This window comes from Lethenteron reissneri, chromosome 24 (assembly GCF_015708825.2).
Source record: "Lethenteron reissneri isolate LAM-NWPU_2019-01 chromosome 24, ASM1570882v1, whole genome shotgun sequence".
In the NCBI taxonomy this organism is placed as follows: domain Eukaryota; kingdom Metazoa; phylum Chordata; class Hyperoartia; order Petromyzontiformes; family Petromyzontidae; genus Lethenteron; species Lethenteron reissneri.
Genome location: NC_083802.1, coordinates 6389752 through 6412775, shown reverse-complemented (window position 1 = coordinate 6412775; position 23024 = coordinate 6389752). Strand labels below are relative to the sequence as shown.

The 23024-nt window shown below is 40.2% G+C and overlaps 1 protein-coding gene across 19 annotated transcripts in view; it reads left to right on the top strand.

Moving 5' to 3' along the window:
* Positions 1-23024, top strand: part of LOC133346465 (tropomyosin alpha-3 chain) — a 58820-nt gene that overhangs the window by 31819 nt on the left and 3977 nt on the right. For 2 of the 19 annotated variants that reach the window (XM_061558057.1, XM_061558066.1), the window contains 8 exons: positions 2304-2437; positions 3146-3263; positions 3896-3966; positions 5933-6008; positions 8477-8539; positions 9383-9452; positions 15537-15639; positions 16382-21462. In XM_061558057.1, coding sequence (XP_061414041.1) covers positions 2304-2437; positions 3146-3263; positions 3896-3966; positions 5933-6008; positions 8477-8539; positions 9383-9452; positions 15537-15616 — 612 coding nt within the window. In that variant the 3' untranslated portion in view covers positions 15617-15639; positions 16382-21462. Of the gene's footprint in view, positions 1-2303; positions 2438-3145; positions 3264-3895; positions 3967-5932; positions 6009-7042; positions 7119-8476; positions 8540-9382; positions 9453-11133; positions 11217-12046; positions 12891-15536; positions 15640-16381; positions 21463-23024 lie in introns of those variants that run through there. The other 17 variants (XM_061558056.1, XM_061558065.1, XM_061558051.1 and 14 more) reach the window with 9 other exon arrangements.

Below are 23024 nucleotides of genomic sequence, written 5' to 3'. Positions count from 1 at the left end.
AGGAAAAAAAAACATAAAATACCACATGTAATTCCATGTAGCTTCTTTCTTGCTCATAGAAATGATTTGGTGTTGTTGTTTCGGCAGTGGTGCATAAACACGAATAACAAAAAAACCCCACCATTGACTGTGTTGAATTTTTCTTTTTATAGATGTTGCTACCGTTGGAACATAATACTCGCAAACATCTATTATCGCGGGTTGGTTTCTCGCAATGGTGCGGCTGATTTAAAACGTCCTTGACAGCCGTTTGGCGAAAACTTTTTCTGCTTAAAGAACGCAGCAAATTTGTCAATGAGCGCATGCGAGCGTGGACTGCTCTGCCTAAAAGCGTGAGCTCTGCTTTACAGGGAAACCCAGCAGCAGCAGCAGCCGCCCTGTTTTGAAGGGCTTTTGAGGATTTATTTTCCAAGTTACTTCATCGCCAGACCGTAAACTGGGCATGAAGACAGAAGCTGGCTTTTTTTTTTGTCAGGAGGCAAAGATCCAGGCGTTACCTTATATGGCAAAGTATGGTTTATACTGTAGGTTTTACTTCTTCGTAGATCAGGTATATTTATAGTTTATGTATTATTCATTGTATATGTAAGGGTGACCCCATTGAAATGCAGTTTGGTTTAATTTATTGACTTGGTATTCTTTAGGGAAAAAGATGTCACAATTGCAAGCATTACTGCAGTTAATGGTATAACCTGAATTTATAATGAGTAAAGTTTACATATATACTTGACCTTTTAATACCACTCTGCTCGTGTTAATTGGGAACTTTCCGCATCTTACTTAGCTCAATGGCGATGTAGTACTCCATGTTAATGTATATGTGAGTTACTTATTTGCTTATTTTTCATGTGCCCTAGTTTAATAATTTAATTTGCACTATTTTCAGTCTAACCATATAACATTCTATTTAATCCGCTTTCTGAGCTGGTCCTTTAAACACTATTTTAATAAACAACATAATTGGATCGTTAGCATATTCCAAAGTCGTGAACTTGTAATGTTACAAATCACTACTAGTTAATGTCAGTAGTGGTAGAAGACTAGTCTTGATACCAAATGTATTATAGAATGCATTCACGTCATGTAAGAGGCTTTAAGTGGATTAGAATCAATTGCAAGGCTGAATGTGTGCAAGAATGCGTGGAATGTTACAGTGAAAGAGCCCTCCTCTCTTCTCGTCTGGCTAGACACTGCTGCGAAGCATTGAAGCAAACATGATGTAATGCCGTGCTGCCACACTGTAGAAAAGTGATCTGTGTTTGCACCCCATGAGCTGATTTTAACAGTCACTTAAAATTTGTAATTTTATCTTTTTTTATTTGCCAAGTTCAGGTCTGCGTGAAAATTTTACTTTGAAAACCTCTGATCGTACTGGAATGGCATGATAACAATGTAAACATGTACTTACAAAAGAAAAGTAATGTCACCTATCATTATGGTAAAAGTTTCAAGCATTTGTTCTGAATACTTTTATTATATTATTGTTTAGTTTCACAAAATGAATTCCTGATTGTCAGGCCGGCTGGCTGAAAGTCTGGCCTCATAGCTGACAATTTGTATAGGCGAACTATGGTATGCTTACGGAGGAAAAAAACAGTGGCAGAGTAATTTGATTACACAGTGATACCCCAATTTACATCTCCCCCCTTTTTACGAAGTTTCGTAAATACCTCCTCAACTTTATTAATACCACGACCTGATTTGTGTCGCCTCATCCCACACTTATGTCGCTGGCAGCATCCGTCCTTTTTAAATCCTTTATATTAAGTTCACTTGCTTGCTTGCTTGCGCGCTTACGACCGTGCAAATTTTTCGGTCGTTTTTTAACCCACTTCCCGTGATTCAATCGAGCTGACATTTTGCACACAGACTCGTTGTGCGTGACAATTAATTTTTGTGAAAAATTTTTTTCCAAAATTTTACACTTTTAGGAAAAAATAAATTATATTTAATTACCAATTGCTTAATGGTGGCAGGCAATCATCTGACCCATAGGTGGCAGCCATCTCAAGCCAGAGGACGAGAGGACTCTAGCCGCCACGCATATAAAGGATTTATAGTGAAAAACTTTGTTTTTACGGGTTAATTTTTTTGTATCCATCGCCTCGGCCTTCACCTCCACCTACCTTGTACATTGCTTTGATTTACGTTGTTTCAATATTCACCACACCTTTCAGGAACGCATCCCCGACGTAAACCGATGTATTACTTATTATTATGAATGAATGCTGAGAGTACATCCTGTAAATGTGTTTGTGGCTCTATGACTCAATGTTGCTCTGGTTTCTCCTCTGTAAATGCAGGCTGAAGCCGATGTGGCCTCCCTCAACAGACGCATCCAACTCGTAGAGGAGGAGCTGGACAGGGCTCAGGAGCGCTTGGCCACAGCCCTGCAGAAGCTTGAGGAGGCCACCAAGGCTGCGGATGAGAGTGAGAGGTAATGTTAATGCGCGTGGTGGAAACTCCATGATAGGGGACGTACACCTGTCTGCCAGTGCTTCCGTACGTTTAGGATAGGAGTGGCCTATGGCGTCATTGTGAGATGTGCAGAATGCTATGAATTACTAATGGTAATCAATATACTCATAGTGAACTGTCTGGAAAAAACAAGGCAAGCTATTTGTATTTCACAGTGTAGAATTTCGAATAAAAATATGAGCCGTAACTTTATTTATGTACAGTGGCATGCCAAACTAAATATTGTGAAGACATATTTTGGTAGTACAAATACGAGCTGCTGCAAACTATTTCTTTAATCATTCTTTCTGATTAATAGTATTTCAGTTGGCATGCCATCTAATTAAGTTTGGCGACTGCAATTTTGTTTCATATTATTATAATTGAATCTTGCTCAAATGTGATGTGCTTTTGTGATGAAAAGTTACGTGTGTGGTTTACAGAAAACGGAAACTTAAATTGGTTTCGAAACATTGTGCACATCAGTGGATAAAGTGTATTATCTCAATTTGGTTACAGACCACAGTGAAGGCCACTTGCTCGTGCTTAGTCTCCTCTCTCTGCCGATACATATTTTCTTATATCGGGTACATGATAGCACCTAAACACCAGCGGTTACGCACGTGTATCCCACTGAGCTGAATTTGATGTCCTTCACACGATACAATTGAATATACTTTATCCACAGAGGCATGAAAGTTATTGAGAACCGGGCCCTCAAGGATGAAGAAAAGATGGAGTTGCAGGAGATCCAGCTGAAAGAGGCCAAGCACATCGCTGAAGAGGCCGATCGCAAGTATGAAGAGGTGAGCTTTGTGGTTTTGAACTCAGTGTCCCATTCATTTCTCAAGCTATCATTTGCTTTTTTACAAACGCTGTCCCCTGGGTTATGCCTGGTTTTGGAAAGTGCTTGCCAAGCGTGCCGTAGTTCCAAGAAGCAATTCAAACTTATTGGGGGAGTGCTGTAAGTCTCTGAGTGATTCCTGGCCAGAACCAACATCAGTGGTGTAATATGTCAACCGGTCCTTGGACCTAGGCTGCTCCCCCGCTCTTTAACCCGCACTGACAAGCGAGGTGAAGTTTAGTCAAACCATTCCTACAAGGGACATGGGGTAGGGAAGCCAGCAGTGAATTAACAAAGGGATTTCAATAATAGTTAATCAAAATGATAGCACTCTCTGAGTATTCGTATTGTGTCTACAACATTAAGTCCCGCACCTCCGAATAGCATGGTTGGCTACGTACATTCTAATTGTGCCAACACAACTTTGTGCAATATAGCTTGAAAGTTTTATTTGTGCATTATAGTTACAATTATAAATAAGCAGATCTGTCTCTCATCCATTGATTACCTATCGTTTCAGTGTAGGATGATATTGGCAATGTAGTACAGGGCTTAGACGAGATACGTGTGTGTATGTGCGCGCGCGTGCCACAGGTGGCCCGTAAGTTGGTCATCATCGAGGGGGAGCTGGAGAGGACAGAAGAGCGTGCGGAGGTGGGAGAAACGTGAGTCTCCCGCAATCTAAATTTCACATTTTTCATAGAAAATAAAAATAATTTTTTTACCAACTACATGTACACCCATGGACAATACACAGCGTATATACACAATTACACGTGTATATGTCAAGCGAGGTGGAACCATGGATGGTAAGGCACTTTACAATCTGAAGGTTGGAAATTCAAATCCCAATCGTGGTTTGACTTTGCTTTTCACCCGTTGGGGTCAGTAAAGTAAATCATCAATGATCATCTTTTGTAACCAACTTCTTCAAGCCATGGCATGAAGAACGTCCACTACTGGCTTTGGACCTTTAACAGTCATAAGTGCTGCCCCATTGCTCGTTTGAGCCGGGAGACACATTGATTTTATATATATATGGATATATTTGTAAATGTGTATAATCTAATGTGCTGTTTTTTAATATGCACATACAGTTCACCTATGCAGTAAATTTTGTGTTGTATCATAGCTGTTTGATAATTGTGTTCTGCTTCTATTTTATAAAAAAAAAACCCGATGCATTTATTATGAAGTAATTGTTATTGGGTCTCAATGTCATTTGCAGCTAGCTGTTCAAATTATGTTGCAGTCTTGTAATAATACTGTAGTGTAACACACCAGTCACAGAGTAACTCATCCAAATATTGATAGCATCAAATCTTCCATCATCACTTTTCCAAGTTTAAAAACTGCTGGCAACAGTTCACATTTCCTTGAAATGTCATGTTAGTGTTGTCTCTTGTGTGCTTTTAATAGAGCTGCTTATTGTAAGACATTTTTAAATGTGCCTAACGCTTGCATGAAGGCTGGCTGTTAAAGTTCACTGTGTCCTTATAGTTTGGCATGCAGTTGTTAATAGCATAATTTGGTTTTGCATTATATCAAATCCGTGTACGTTTGCAGTGCTTTAGGAAGGTGAACAGGTTTAGCTAACTACTTGCTATTGTCTAGGTTAAGATTTTAAAAATACAATTTGTACTATTAATAATGTTAGCTGCCCTTTGATTGCTAGTCCTTGCTAAATATGAAGCAAATTTGTTTTGATGTGAATGCCATTTCAATAGGTGGTGTTGACTTACTGATTGTTAAAGTCACTTAACACCAAACTTTCATGATAATAGTTTTTTACCCTTTTATCTGGCAACAAAACTGACACCTTTTTTTATCTTGAGATGGCCCCGTTATAAAACATCTATTTCAAAGCATTCATTTTCATATTTTAAATTGAACAGTTTATTGGTGAAGTATTTTTGGCTCATTCTTAAAACAATCCCAACGTGTTTTTTGGAGGTTTTCTTTACATTCAGCAATGACCACCAATGTTGGGCAGCACACATTATCCAAAATCCCTCATCAGTTGTGGTCAACCAATAACAAAAACCCTTTAATTTACTCTTCATACCGTTGCATGCACTATAAACCAAGGGATGAAGCATATTTCTGCACAAGTATATGCTTGCGCTTAAACCCAGTGTGAAACCATTAATAATTAACATTTTGTTCGTATTGGGAGCAATATCATCAATGTATACACATAAATATACGGATATTAATTGTTGCTTTGATTGGTAGACCGTTTTCAACTCCAAAGGCTGCATGCAATCTAAGGAAAGCCTGTCGGCTAAATTATGGATTCGTTTGGAATGTTGTGTCTTTATCAGTACCATTTCAATAACTATATACACTTAGACTAATAAATAAAACATCAACTGAGCAAAATAAAAAAAATCCACATATAAAACTCAGCCGTGATACGATATACTCCCAAAAGGAACTTAGCTTCCTTGGTAGACTTGATATATCCTGCATTTAGTGGCTTTCTCTTGCCCTGTGGAGAGAAAATTTTGTCATTCAGTGCAGCCAGTCACGCATTACTGCTGCCTGCGTATAATCGCTTGTGTGCATGGTTTGACCGCGGGTGTGTACACTAACCCTGCTGGCATCGGCGGCTTGTGTGCCAACTAACAGCCGGGTTCGGCAGCTGGAAGAAGAGCTGCGAGTCATGGACCAAAACATGAAATCTCTGCTGGTTGCAGAGGAGCAGGTACTCACTGGCGCATGTGCAATCTCTTTGATCGCTCAACGTGATTTAATCTCCACTTTGTAAAGTGCAAATTGAGCCAGTAATATGTTTTTACTTTGTTATGAGTCAAAGTGTCCCCCATGCTCAGGGTTGGCACGCAATTCAATTTGTGGCCTTGAGCCAACATTGGAAATGTTGCATTACTTGTGAGGACCATTCCCTCCACAGATTGACAACTGATAACATGCAACAAATTAGTAACCACTTTACGTATCCTGGATGTGTGATTTACTAAATATATCCCTGACTGGGTTTTGAACTAACATTATTCTGAAGGTGGATTAAGCCCCCACCGGTAGTACCATCCAGATGGACCACACATTAGTAGCAGTTCATGAACCGTTATCACATTTCAAGTTGGCAATTTTTGCACTTTAAGGCGGATTTTATTTCAATGCGTATCACTATATATGCCACCACGCTTGGTCAAAGCTCCTGCGTTGCTGTCCTTCGTTGCTTGCATTTTCCTCAGGCTTTTCCTTCTTATTTTTATTTATCTCTAAATTATTTATCTTGTCAGATCCAAACGCTTGCTCATCACCAGCGTGAGCACTTAGGCAAGGCATTTAGACGTACATTTTAATACACGCAGGATCAGATGCAGTATTTATACAGGCAGCTTTCATAAAATGTAGATACAAATTGTTGGGAATAATTACATTAAAAATACTAGTTGCTTGTGTGAAAAACCTATTACTTATTCCAAAAGGAAATTTCAATTGTAATTATTGTGACCATTAAAAATGGAAAATGGTCCCGTTTTGACTTCAAATTGTGAATATTCCTCAATGTAGTTTTAGTTTTTGGGAGATCAGTTAAAAAGTAATGTCCAAAACCAGGACCATAAAATGTGCTCTTCAAAAATGTAGGTTTATTTTCTTATTCCGGGTTTTATTTTGTTGTATTTCTTCATTTCCCTTGTTTTTCCTTTCCCCTACCTTATCATTCCTTCTTCCGCAATCTCTGCTGTTGCCCGGTTGTGGGTAAATACACAGTAAATGTGCCGAGCTTGAGGAAGAGCTGAAAACGGTGTCCAACAATCTGAAGTCTCTGGAGGCTCAGGCCGAGAAGGTAGGGTGGTTGTTTAGGCAATGGTTGACTTGATGCTCACTGGAACTCACGTGAAAATGGTATGTGGCAGTTTCTACCTGTGTGTGTGTTTGCGCATGCCACCAATGGTGGGGAGTGGTAGTGCAGTGGCTAGCATGCTGCGCTATGAACCTGGGTACTCAAGTTCGATTCCTGCCCATGGCCAACACTGGTGACGAATATCTGAACCAGTCATGGGCCTCCCCTAGGTTGACTCAGCCTCAAATGAGTACCTGGTGCGGTGTGTAAACATCTCCACTAGGGAGATGGCGGTGGCCGGGCGTGGTGCTGGCCACCCACCACCTAATGTGCCGTGCTGGTCATCATCGGTGAACGCAAACAGCACTTGCCCCAAGAGTCAGATATGGATATTCGTACAACCACAGGATTATTTTGTATTGTTGTTTGTAACCCATTGTTTAAAACATAGTTTTGTTGTAGGTGTTGTATGTGAAATTAAAACTTTGCTTTAAAATAATTATAAATATCACCTATAGGAGTTTAAAGGTACAATGATTATCCTTAGTCATATTCAATGGTTCAACTTCAGGAGAATACTGAACAATGCTCAGATTGCAAAGTAAATCTGTGCATTCTGTCTTTTGAATGAACACTGATAATGTACTTTTTGCACAGTTTCAGTTTTATACCTCCTATTTATTTGGCCACATTATTTTGGAATACAATAAAATTGATGTGAGAATGTTGGGTTACTTTTTGAATGAAGGGACAGCCCAATAAAAGCATGTGTATATTTGACGTATGGCTACCGAGATCATGACGTGTGTGGGCGTTTAGTATGACGACGCTTGAATGCAACCGATATTTGTGAACATGAAGCACACTGCAATGGAAATAAATTCGCAAACTTGGCCTTGCTACTATTTCCCCTTATACATATGCTTTGGAGGTATATTTTTACCCTAAATAAGTATCAACACACTTGACGAAATGTCATGACATTAGGTTGTTTGGGCTACATATTCAAGTAGAAAGAGAACTTGAATTGTGCCTTTGTTATGATGCACAGAGTATTATGTGATCACCCAATGTACTGTAAATGGGTTCAAATTGTGTCGGTTACACTCCCTTGCACTCATACTCTTTGGTTCTTTCAGTAAAGTCACGTGGTTGGGAGTCGAAGATGAAGTCTATTTTTTTTCAGAAACAATTACTTTTCTGTTGTGTTGGTGTGATAGATTGTTGTGATATTTAAACAAAATAATCTGCATTTGTTATTGGGGTTCGCTGTTCAAGAGGGCATATAGTACCATTGCTTTATTTCAAAATTCTCATTTTAAAATAAATGATGTGTGAAAATATTTCTTGTACCTTCCTAGTATTCACAAAAAGAAGACAAGTATGAGGAGGAGATAAAAATTCTCACCGACAAGCTGAAGGAGGTATGTTCTGAAAAAAATTACCTTTCATTCTGTGCAGGGATGATACACTTAATGTTGCAGACATTTAGACCTTCAACATTAAAGAAAAGCAAGGCTCTCTCCTGTTAGCAGAGCTGGTATTTTAGATACCTCGGAGTAAATTTCAGTCTTATTTTAAAATGTATGGATTAGCTATTTGGACAGGTAACATCACATTTATGGTTGCAGTGCCTTGCTGCTGTAAAAAAATGCACTCGTAGGGATCAATGATGCAACGTTATTAAATTATGACCAGCTAGTTGGGTGGCACTGATTAGATCCTAACAATACATCAGAAGGTGTAGTGGACAACATTACATATTGCTATACAGTACGGTGTATTGTATATCCCGAAGTGTACACTGTGATTAGAGTTCCCGTCTCGCAAACAGAAGGTTACGAGTTCAAATTCTGGTCAGGGTTCAGGTCAGCTTATCATCCTTCAGAGTAGATAAAATGAATACCACATTGTTAGAAGTTAATATTGGTTGTGCCGTGGGAATACTGGTCTCTGCCATAGTAATGTGTTTTATCCACCAGTGTCTCATGGCCCCCAGAAGAGATACGCACCACCATTGCTTGTTTAAGAAAGCAATGGGGTGGTGCTTCGGCTAAACCAAAACATGTCTGAAAGCAATAGAGAGATATTTGGTAAAGATGTTTGATAATAACTATGCCTCTTTAGAGATATAATTACAATTCCATTTTTTATCGGCACTTCATGTCAACGAGTGTTCTGTGCCATGGTCAATAATCCATACTTTTACACACTTGCCATCTTGATCTTTGTACTTTAGCCAATTGTTTTTGTTTTCTGCCTAAAAGGCTGAGACACGTGCTGAGTTTGCGGAGAGATCAGTGGCCAAGCTGGAAAAGACCATCGATGATTTGGAAGGTGGGTTTATGTTAAAAGCCAGTATGGTCACTTGTAAGTGTTTTAGACAAATAAGTATATTCCACTGTGTATACTACCATTTTCAGAATTTGAATTCCTTGTTGTATTTACTGTATATGCACTTTGAATGATGATTCACTCTTGTAATATGTACATACCATTTCTGATGGGGTAAGGTTTTAATCAATACATTATTTCATGTATTTTTATATTCAAGTAAGTATGTAACATTCAACCTGCTGATGCTGCGATTAAAGTCATGAACAAATTGTCGAAAGGATCAAAAAGTTAGAATGCCAGTCGCAGGTCGACTCAGCGTCCCATTCTAACAGGGTCGATAAAAAAATCACTTTATCAACGGGGGTCATGTTCGGAGAGACTGACCTCTATCTAGCATGGCAATTTCAATTTCCACCACAGCTTCAGGGCCAACAATAGAGATGAGCACCGTCCTCTTGCTTGCTTGAACAGAGAGAAACAATGTATGATCTTTAATATAAATACTGAATGAACACGTTTGTTTAAGTATTGAGAAAATGCAGCTGCCAAAAATCAGGCAGACCTGTCTACAAACACGTAGGTGCACATCTGGGGAGCCACCCGAATGAATTGTAATACAACATATAATAACATTTAGATTCATGAAGCATCTACATGTGACTGCATATCATGGCTATTAATGGAGTGGGAGGGATTCGTGCATATTGAGGTGACTTGAGAGAAAAGAGAGCATTTTTTGTCAAGTACTGTATTTTGTTTAGTATTGGGAAACGAGACAATGGTATGGTAATCTGTAAATGAAGATACTTAAAAGTGAAGAGAAAGTCAGCCTCTAGCCAGAGAAGATGAGGAGGTGGGGGGGTTGTAAGCCTGGACTTGGTCAGGGCACACATCTCTGCAGTGTGAGAATGGCAAGGAGTATGCGGTGTCCACAGCTTCTGGGTTTTATTGTAATCTGTGACGTTCTGAGTTTTCATTCCACTGCATGGTTTTAGTTTGTATTGCACAGATGCATTCATTCTACATATGTAAATATAAATAAATTTTTATTCATTCAACTCATACCTTTTCATTTCTATAAACTCTATATTTTCCTCTGCTTAAATATGTGCATTGCATCTGTGATTGAAAGGATTTTATTTCGCTATTTTTTTGCAACGTATATCAGTCATTTCTGTTTATTTTATATACTTTATATTTGACTTGCATTCTGACCATACCACCTGGATGATTGCTTTCCTGCCTGGATATCTGCTTCTACTGTTCTCTCTTTGGCTACTCACACACAATTCTATGCAATGAAACCTACACACTTTCAAACCTGGAATCAAACATGCACACCTATGGCTTACACTTACACACACACGAGTCAACGAACATCTCTATATTATAAAACCTGCAAACTCATACCGCCACTCACACACAAATAACTACTTCACAAGTACACTTACACATACTCGCCAACACCCAAATGCATGTACACATAAACATTTTAACACACACTTGACGATACACACACGCACACAACAAACATACCTGATCACGTACACATCGTCAACAATCATATATATGCCCACACACCTACACACGCTTTCCTCTCCTCTTACATATACAATGCGCCACACATTTGTGCATACACCGTACACACATACTCTCGCATGCACACACATGCAACAAACAGATGAGCTGTACTCTCAGAAGCTCAAGTACAAGGCTATCAGCGAGGAGCTGGACCATGCTCTCAACGACATGACCGCCATGTAAAGGCCTCCCTCCTACTATGTGTGCCTTGCCGCCCTTTGCATTGCCGCTTGCTGGGGCTCACTGGCCTCTGACTTCCCTTAATGCTGCATAACTCAAACAGACCCCCACATTCCCCTGATTGCAGTGGTTTCTGTTACTTTCTTTGTTTTTTTACTGTGTTTTACTAACTAAAGTTTGCAGTTGCTTGGCTTGGATCGTTTAACGTTGATTAGGTTTTTGTTTATTTTCTTTTTTTAAGGTTACACTTTAGCCTTGTGAGCCTTTACGTAAATTTAAGAACGTTAACATTCACTCACGTTAAGCGTGACAGGACGCTTAAGGTTCTCTTGTAGTTCTATGTAAATCTTTTTGCTCGTGTTCCCTGTAGCTGAGATGTCCACACATGAAAATTTATGGGCATTGCCACTTTTCCATTACGATGCAATTTTTCTGTTTGGAAATGGGTCATATATTGATAATTGCACACTACATTGTAATGCAGTTTATATTTAGTAACACTACAGAGCTAATACTGGACTAACAAATCTTACAAATGTTGTATTTGTAAGGTGCGTGTCTTTGTATATACACTACCTATGTACTGTATATACAAGTATTTGCGGCTCCGGTGTGGTATTTTGACGTATATTTTTTGTATTAAATATTGAGAAAATAATTTTAAAGATTTTATACTGTTAATGAAAATAATGTATGTAGTTCAGTCAAGCACTTTATCCGGTGTTATTTATTGAATGGTACTTATCTTTTTTCTTCACTTTCACTTTATGTAGTGTGTGATAGATCTTCCTCTGCATCTTTTTCTTTTCTCTGCTCTTTGTCCGATCCAACAGATGAGTTGTATTCACAAAAGCTCAAGCACAAAGACATCAGCGATCAGCTGGGGAACACCCTCACTGAGTTATCATCCATGGCTGTGGCCAGCTTACATTATTAGTGGTTCATAGAGAAATCTGCGGAAGCACCCTTTTATCTTTAAGAGAGACCCATGTCTTAGGAATTATTAGCACACACCTTTACCTCAATGTACGACCACGACAATGTACTTAATTGGTATAGTAACTTAGTGCTTCTCTGAATTTCTTATGACTTCTCATTATCCTTTTCTCACTTCATCTTTACACTGTCCTCTTGCTCTCAGTGCCAGTTGATTCTTTGTGTTGCCCCCTGGGTCCATCCTTGAGCATTGCCCCTTCCAACTCGAACAAAGAGTCTGGCTGCCCCAACGTTGCTCTTATACCAGGGTAATGACGAACTATGATTGGAATTCCTGGAGAGTTTACACGACTCAAGTGGGTTTTTAACAGACATGTGGCACGTGTAAATTCCTGGGTGTAATCATGAGTTGGTGCAGTGTAAATCTGGAACGTGAAAAAATACATCTTCATTACATGTGAACGATCTGAGTTAAAAAAAGAAAAGTCCACGAGAACGTGAATTTATAACTATCACCAATGCATTTCAGTCATCATGAATGTTTGAAAATGTTATATTTTCCAAGAACATACCTGTCCTACGTTCTGTTTTCGTGAAAGTAAATACATCTTTTCTGCTTTTGGTGGCGTTCCCAGAGGGACATACCAAGTGTCCTTTTTTAACATCAATTATTTCCATTTCCTGTTTCATCAGCACACTGGCTCATGGGTATTACAATAAAATACAATCACGTGTACGTTACAGCTCGAGCTGCCTGATTCATTTGGTTTTCTGTTTCTTGATTCCCTTGGGTTTCTGCCTACAATGCAATGCCTTTGTGTTTTCAGATTGCATTTGTTTTTTTGCACAACTTAATTTGAGATGACTTTTCATTACTTTTTTTTTCTTGCATTGCCTGGAGCATTTAATTAACATTCTTAGTTATGGAATTTTTGTTGTTGTTTTAGAATAAATCATGCATAGTGTTAGCAAGATACAGTTGCTCTCTTTAATAATCTCTGGTATTGAACATGGACAGAGTAAATAAAGAAAATGGAATCATATAATTGAAACAATGGATATTTACTTTCGATCATTACTTGTATATTTAAGTTATTATGTGCCACTTAAATTACGAACAAAACTAAAAGCATATGTAAAGTAACAATTTCTCGAATTAAGTACCTGTAGGACATTTTGCAATATTGAATGCTTATTCATAATACTTCTGAGTTAAGTATTTTATTTAACGTGAATAATTTAATAGTGTATTTATCATTCTGATTTATCTGAGTTATATCGCACATGGACCCAGAATTGAAAGGATGCAGGTTTCAATCCCAATCAGGGATAACCTTAGCCCTTCAAACAAACATACACCTGGGGTTGATAACATGAGTAGCTTTTTGTGATAAATAGTGGTTGTCCTGTGGAGATATTGCTTGTCATATGAATGTGGAATTTCCATCACTGGCTCAGGATCACCAAAGAGTTGAGCACTGCTAAATGCTCATTTGAAAAGGCATAAACTTTGACTTTTACATGTTGGTTAGGCTCTACAAATACTACAATCCACTGCTGGATGAAAATCTCTCCATTGTGAATGGGATTTTTGACCATACATCACCACACTGTTCAAGGGGAGATCACAGCCGTTGCAGATCTCCCTCTTCGATGATGTTATATGTGATTTGAAACTTTCGTGACTGCAGGAATCCATACTTTTTGGTTCTTTCGGTAAAGTCACGTAGTTAGAAATAAAACAAAACAAATCGCGACGTTTCAATCGAAACGTCATTTCAATGGAAACGCCGTGATTTGTTCTATTTCATTTTATTTCTAACTACGTGGCAATTGAACTCAGATCGCAGGGTTCATAGCAGCAGTGCAGTTTAAGCGCTGCACTACCAGCTTTGAATTATCCACACTTGTCTTGGCAAACTAAACAAAAAAGTCTTGAGCATCTTCTTGGTTCTTTCGGTAAAGTCACGTAGAAGGGCAGTAATAAAATAATAAAAATAAAACATAATAAAATAATTCTCACGACGTTTCGGCCACAACGCAAGCAGCCGTCCTCAGGTGAAACCAGGTCTGTCGAGGCGACAGCGTCTGAGCATTTGAATGATTTATCAGCTTCATATTCAGATATTAGGACCATATGATAGAGCTACAATATAAAAAACAAAACATTTCCATAATGGCATAGATCAATAGCACCACTCACAGCTACAGAATGCATGGCCCACTTCTTGTGCACTTGGCCTTCAAGTGCTGTTTTAATCCGTTTACAAACATTGATCAAAGTTTCTTCGTAATCGGCTTAAAACCACTTCCGAAGCCACTTGTTGCTGGAAAGTTTTCTTAACGCACCCCTCCAAATTAATCAGTTTACAAAAAATAGTCTTTATGCACAGGTGCATGAGCAGGAGAGCTTGAGCCACTTAGAAGTTTGGAATGGAATCTGAGAAAAGCATTGCAGAGGTAATCAGCAAGAGAAGGTTGCAATGATAGGTGTTGCGAGAATGAGGGTGGAAGGTTGTTACAAAGACAGCTTTTGGAGTGGACGTGCGTCAGATTATTGATCGAGGGGAAAGCCTAAAGCCAGTTGGTGGGATTCTATCGGAGCACACTTTTGAGTTTGGTGCTGGCTGCCACTGTCACAGGATCTAGCAGAAAGAGGTGATGATGGTGGGGTGTTGTGACGTCGGTGATATTTTCAGTGCTGACGTTCACATAAACCTCAACTTAGGAAAATAATGTCATTGCTAAATTTAACTTGCAAATGGAATATTTTAAAACAAACATGGTATTTTTGTATGGAGACTGAGTAGAATATGAATAAAGTGATTTGTTATTATAGCTAACGTTTACAGTTATTACTATGCAACAGACAAACGTAGGTGTCTTATCCACACCCGTGATTTATTTTCGCTGTATTTTAATAGCTTGAACAATTCCAAGGAAACACTTTGCAAATACCACACTGCTTCAAAATGAGTGTGGCTGCTTGTGTGTTCATTCTTCATTGACTGCGACTTCTCTGTATGTTGCCTTGTCGTCGTATTCCAAGGTAATATGGAAACACGAGATTTCCAGAATGCAAGTTGTATCTGCTCTCATTCCTCCGTGTATCTTATCTGCCCCCACATAACCCTTGTGCCCTGTTTGTTATTGCATCTCTAATTTCACTAGCTACTTGTTGCCCATTGTGTCTGGTATGTCATATTCACCAACCGCTGCTCTGTGTGTTCTCTCCCACCTATGCTTTTTTGTCCACTTATTTTCCTTATCGTATGTCCTCCATACATCTTGTTCTTCACAACGTACGTTCACATATTTGGCATCCCTCGTGTTGTGTTCGTCCCCTGTACCGTGCATCTTTTGCGTTCACGTGTGAGCGGCACACAGATCGGCACCAGCGGGAAGTGGACAGGACGGTTCTCCTGACTAACCAGCTCAAGCTTGCCCTCTCAGAACTCAATAACTGACTGTTCTCTGCCTGCTGCCACTGGTGCACACATCTCCTCCTTTAACACTCGGCTCAAAATGCTGCACTGCATGTTTGTACCTAACCTTATTGTCTGAAATAATAATAACAACAATCTTTTTTATAAACATCCTCCGGCCAGATGGTTCTATGGTTAGAATGCTCAGCTCACAATTCAGAGGTTGCGAGTTAAAATCCTGGTTTGGGGTGCAGACTAATTCAACTGTCCCTTCAGTAATAATGAGTACCACTTCGTGGGAGTCAGCAGTGGTTGTATTGAAAGACTGCTTCACCATGGCAATATGAAATTTCCACCGCTGACTCAGGACCTATGAAAATGAGTGCTGCCCCCTATTCTCATTTGAGCTGGGAGACAATTTGACTTGTAATGGACAGTGGTGCGGGGAATAGCGAAATAGGTACTCAGATGAGTCAGAGAGTACACAAAATACGTATGCGTTAAAGTGTGCTGCACCAGAAGCGGGTATTAATCGATACTTTAATACCTTTTGCTGCAAAACACTATGTTAATGTCGTTGCATGTCTCTGTTGTTCAGCTGCTTTAGATAAGTCGACTTTCCAAAGGGTAGAAGTGCACGTTTTCTGCTGACGGAATAATGCATGCCGGAGATAATGCATGTTTTTTTTAACATTGCGCACATTTTCTGAATTCTAACCTGCTTGTGTAATGTTGTCTTGTTCCCATTAATTCTTCCCCCTCCCCCACACCCCGCCCTCCCCCAACCCCACCCCCTTCCACACACAGACAAACTTGGCCAGGTTAAAGAAGATAACGTGGGTCTGCACCGGGTGCTCGATCAAACCTTGCAGGAGCTACACAGCTTGTAGAGCAGCCTCGCGACTCGCGCGTGTAGGGGCCGTGTGTCGTGCGTCTCGGGATTTTAGCCCGAGACAACACGCACGCAGTTTGTGGGATAATCATATATATATATACAGTCTTGTGTTCTCGTGTAAATGCAACACATGTTACTCGTCCGTAAAACAGAAGGTCACGTGAAAATGGTAAATAGAGAAGTTTGAACACATACTGGATTCGTGAACTAATGACCGTAACTAGTTGTGAAATTACACAAATTGTCGTGCAAATGTGAAATGGTGCATGCTGCCTGAGAAAACCTAGACAATGACCTGGGAGTCTTGTGAAATGGATATTTCGGTTATTGGGGGGTTGGGGGGGTAAACGTTACTGATCTGAAACTTGTGTATTTTTTTCAAAGCTGAGTAATCAGCACTGGTAAGCAATGTCAGAAACCTGTGCATATTGTACGCCTTGGCTCTCGCCCAACTGTTGGCTGGCTTCGTCCAAGTATTTTCTTTCCCTCTCGTTTATTGCATGTGCACCTGGAGTGTAAATCGACACAGGCATTATTAAATATTCATCAGTTGTCACAAGCGCTGGCAAGCACTGACAAGCTATATATTGGGATTATAGATTGGTCGCACGAGTGTGTGCGAACACTAAATTAGCCTGTGCATTACTTGAATACGCATGAGTGATATACAGAGTACGTTCATCGATTGAACGTATGATTTGGAAGTTCTCTAAGACTTGATTGGGCATGATCGAATCACAATAATGTCCCTATCAAAGTACTGAGCCAGAGCCACAAAAACTGGTTTTGGCCTTGCTCAAGCAACTGACGAAATACCCCTAATCAAATGCTAATTAATGTACAAGTCACTTTGTCCTTGCTCGACACAGCATCGGGATAACGCACATTTGCATTGGCAGGCTTGATCCAGATGCGAAATGCCACATTACCATGACGGGTCAGCCTCTGTAGGATAACCACATTGTACCAAACCCTGCCAGAAAAATGGTATGCACTTAATTCAGTTAAATCCCTGCCCGTAAGAGCATCTTCTAAATAAATGTGCTGAGCGTAACACTCATCTGTACAGATACAGAGATGTAGTTCTTGGGTGAGGTAGATCATTTAATGATTTCAATATCACTTTTCTTTTTCACCGTAATGCCATTTATTTGCACACAGATCAAGAGTGTAATGTGATTTACTTGTGAAATAGACACAAACAGCACAAATGGAATATGATTGATATAACAATGGTATCTCCTGCTGCTTACAGCACCCTTAATCCTTGTGACCGCGTATTGTGGTTGCACTGAGGTTTTGCATATGTGGACATTCATTACAGCTTCAGGCGTCTCGTGCATTGCAGATGGTTCGAATCTGCTCACTGGTGCACACATTGTGTGACATCTGTAGAGTAACCAATGTGTGTTCTCAGATGTGTACAACATACATTGTATGGCACTAAGAGCTACCATGTCTTAATTATTATAACTGCTTGCAGCATTCTTCATGATGTGTCCATGGTGACTGACGAAATGTGCACCGGTAAGGTAGAATAATGGATTGCTCGTGCTGTGAATGGACAGTTCAATACGTAACAAAATATAACTCAGCTTGGTGGGCTCTGACACTATATAGTGATTGGTAATGTTATCTGCGAGGTGCTTTGTCCATTTCTTCTGTAAGGTTTCATTTGGCGAGATGTTAACAACCATGGGGCACCACGGTGGCGTGACGTTAACTGCCTCGCTTGGTATAGAGGTGGTGGGTTTGAACCCGACCTTGACGCCTGTACATTTGGAGTTTGCATGTTCTCCCCCGTGGTCGTGTGGATGTTTCTCCGGGTCCTCCGATTTTTCCTCCGCATTTAGAAACATGCGTTTAGAGTATTTGGCTGCTATAAATTTCCACTTGATCAGCCACTTCGTTGAGCTATCATGTGTGGCCAGGTCGCTTCTGAAAAAGAGCTACACAGCTCAGTGGGCTGAAATAAAAAGTTACTTTGCAAAAGTTATGTCACACTTCTCTTATCTATCAAACTATATCTGGTTTAATCGAATTTGTGGTATGATACTAGATTTAAATATTCTCTCATGTCCAGGCAGGCAGCCCACGATACGTTTTTTTCTCGTAGTTTCCTGCACAATAACCGCATCACTCTCACACTGACAAACACTGTGGCACGTGATCGATTGTCAGATGTGCACTGTGAGCTTAAGATAGGCTCAATTGGATAAGGGATACTCTTATACTGGGCTCAAAAGTGGCTTAATTGTAAACCAAAAGCTTGTTTAACCTGATATTCCAAGTGTAATATATCGCTGCATATGAGCTGTTTGTCCATTTATTATATTACTTAGACATCTACCGAGTGCAGAAATTACGTTTTTGACAAAAGCACGTGGATAGTTCTACGCGTATTTGTACAGTTCTTACTCTTGATAAATCGGCAGTACCATTGGATATTCACATCAGTTGCTCATGGGTCAAGTTGGGTGTATTAAATTTTCAAGAGTTGGCTTAGCCGCTAATGAGCTTGTACCTTTAAGCCTGGCTCACACTGGAGAACACAACCTTTGTAATCCAACGCCTCTGTAATGAAAACTACACAAAGGAGTTGATTTGAGCTCAATGTTAGGTCAAAATTGAGTAACTCACAACATGCAAGCCAATTGCACAAATCATTCGCTAGAGCTAAGAATAATGCAAGACATTTCTATGGAAATTTTCCAGGTTAAAATTACTGTCTCATATAATTACTAGCAGGTGTACCCGTTCTTCGCACGGAAATGAATAGTTTAGTCCTAGTACATATAGTACAGTATATAGATTATCCCCCCCTCCAGACGCGCATTTGTGCGGGATACACGGCATACGTGTAGAGTTGGGGGGGGGGGGGGGATGTGTGACGTCGGCAGGTACACTGCGTGACGCTGCCGCATGCGGGTGACATCACAGATGTGACGTCACCGCTCACTTGCCGTGCAATACATTATATCGATTATTGCGCGTGCCCCCCCCCCCCCCCAAATACAAAAGTCGATTTTTAGACTTTTTGCATTGTGTAGAGTCTGGAAGCTACACACATGCCAAATTTCAAATTTGTTGCATGTTGGAAAATATGCTAAACATTTCTATCAGACGCACATATTCACGAATTTCCCTTTTATATATATAGATGGGATGTTTACCAGTTTCCTCAATACGTTTCACCAATAATACATTACATCCTTGACTTTCTTGAGCAGAATCGTTTAATATGAAGATGGAGACAAATACCACCATATATTTCGGGCCCTGTCTCCATCTTCAAGAGATGGCTCTGGAGAACAATTGGAGAGAACGACTGGACATCTGTGTCCCTCCTTAGATGTTTGGAATCAAGTTGGAAGCCAAGTTCAATATAGAATCCGGTCAGGTGGCACTGTGGGTAGGGCGATAACTCATTGGAAAGGACACGAGTTCACATCCTGATCCGGGATTTGCTCAGCCAATCAAATGTGCTTTTATTGGAAGGCATCACTAGATGTCCTATGGATAGACTAGCTAATGTTATAGGAATGGTGAATTTTCACGACTGACTTTAGGCTGCGTTTGTAAATGTATTGACGCAAGCTTTATTGAGTGGGGAAATGTTTCGTGCTTGGCTCATAAAGCATTGCACCATGCAGTTTGTACTAAATGTACATCATGTAGCCCTCAATTGTACAGCATTACTGAGTATGACTACACGTTTAATAATGGTGTATGCCATCTCTATGCAGGTATTCGCATCGTGTTGGCAGTGGGAAGATGTATAAAAATCACGGAATTATCCTTCAAACCCTGTCACTCAGCATTCGGTAATTTAAAAAAATTGCTGCGGTATATGAGCCGACACACCTGTGAATGCACACCTGCAGCTGCCGTGACGACTATGTACAGTTAACTCGTGTTGAAAGTTCCTGTGAATGCCATTGTAGTGAGCTGATCAGGCTGTAGACATGATACGCGGAACATTTCACTTACGGAATTAAAGCCGAGTCGGCACAAAATATGCGATGTCACAAATTGATTTATTTTCCTGATTTTAATCTGCCTCCACTTGTATTTTTTAAAATAGCTGTGTGAAAGCATACACATCGCAGGAAACATAGAGGGGAATAACGATCCGAAAATTACAGTAATACGTGAATCTTATAAATAATTCCCTCTACCTACTAAAGCGGATGTTATAGTAATTGTTAGCACCCTGAAATTGGAATTCAGATGCCACCGGTTTACTGTCCTGGCACAGCAGATGAAAGTCCAAGTTTCTGAAATTCCATTACCTCTGTCCACCCAGCCGTATAAATGGCGACACTAGAGTCAACTGGCAGGTCACGTGTGACAGAGAAAAGTGAGTAAACCACCTCTTCAATGACGTCTGGCTAGTGTGGAAGAGTAAGGTCAAATACCCTCTAGATGGGCCCTCTAGAGCCAGCTATGGCATGAGCAAAACATTGCAGAGCTTGATCATGAACCTCGATTACTTTACCTGTAAAGTCCTTGCGGTGTCCCAAAACCTCTTGGGGGAAGATCCCGTATTAGGACAATTTCATTCGTGGGTGTTTTGTATGAGAGAGTAAACTCATGCGTACTCATGAAGCCACATAGATTATATAATCCATTGTATGGCCACCGGTCTATTTGGCCACGAAAGACCACACCACCTGGTTATTCCCGTGACAGTCTCCCGTCCGAGTACTGATTTAACTTTAACTAATATTTACTGCCTCATTGTGACCTCCGCATTAGCCTCTTGACCAACATAGCATATTTCATCTGAGTCTCATGTACATACACTTCCCACTCGTAACGATTGCATTTGCATCCGTGTTTCTCTGTATGCTGCCGCCTCAACGCAGATTTCATAAGCTGCCAACTTTTGCCTGAAGGAATCTTGCGTAATAGCATGTTTAGCATGTGCTTGTATCCATATTGAAGTCTGCAAATACATGCCAATCAACCGCTAATAAATGTGATGATGTTACACTCGGTATTACGATTTTTTTTCTACGTACAGCCCAAGGTCTGGCTTCAGCAAAAAAAAAAAACCCATTGATTTCTTGCAGCTGACAGATGGAAAATGCATTTGAGCAGAAGAATGTTACTGTACATTAGCGTACACCTCCATTAGCGTGCCACTTATGTGGATTAGTAACCGCCCAGGGAATCGCTTAGGAAGTCGCGGGCTGTAGAAACCCTAGGAAGGCGTGTGCAGATTTTCCATTCGCACGGCATTGCGATCTTTATTTCATCCACATTTTTCCATGTGCTCACAACTTTCATTTTGAATGTATGCTGGATGTTACCAGTGAGATGTATCATCTGTCACTCACGTTAATGTTCATTTCCTTTAAAGGAAATATCAGGCATCTAGTAAACCAGAACCAGGACTTGTCCTGGCTGAGCGACATTTCTCCATGGACGCACCATCCGTCTGGAACTCACTTCCACGGAAAATTCGCAGCTTGTAAGCTCCATTTTCAATGCTCAACTGTTCAGGTTGGATTATGATGAACTTTGAGCTTTGACTCCAAAGTTCTCAATCGAGCAATGCGTCCGATTCGCAATATATCTCAACGCTATGAATATTGTTTATTTTATAACACCAGTAATGCTACGTAAATAAATATGGGACGCTACGATCACCAGCTCTGCTGTGTTTAAGACCGCCGTGGGATATTGCAATACTTACTGTGGAAGCAAGGTCCAGTTTAATGAAGTTTTCAATTAAATTTGGATGTTGTATAGCATCTGTGTGTAACCTCATCTCAAGGTGCTGTACATAAAATAATGAGACTCCTGCATCTCTCGTTTTATAAGCGCTGCACCTTGAGGAGGCCATCTGCTAACACTCACTGCCAGCACATCTGCTTATGACTAGTTCAGATACTCCTATGTGAAGTGATGCCAATCACCCTAGGAGACAAAATATCTGTTGCGTTCTCCCATCAGTGGTTACAATGGCCAAAACGAATGTGGTGTGGTGTTCATGTCCATTGGTGGCTCTGAACTAATGGTGGAAATTCCACGTTCCTATTAGGGGGCCACTACGTCTTGCATTGGACAACCACGAGAGTATGGATATATGCACGTTGAAATTATTTTGCACCACAACTAGCTATAAGGTGATACAGAGTATACATTATGATACGATTAATGGGGTTAAGTAATACTTTTCGAGTCTCATGCATGTTTAAAATATTACGTGGATACTGACGATAACGTAACCCATTTGAGTTTCAATCGACCTCCATGGATCTGCCTTATTTTCATTTAGACCACCGGATGTTTGTACTCATGACAACCGTTAAAACAAACACAAGGATCAAATAACTTTGGCCATTAAAGTCAGCCTTTTGTATTGTTGGGGAAACCTGGCAGGTGTTTCACCTTCATGTTCAACTGGAGCTTGGTATGGTTTCAGAAACTGTACTTTGCTAAAGCAAGGTTAAAGGCACAGCCCTGTGATCGCTTGCTCTCACCACTGCTGGCAGAAGTTACTTCTTCATCCAGGAGAGCCACACTGAGTCATATCACTCTTTTTTC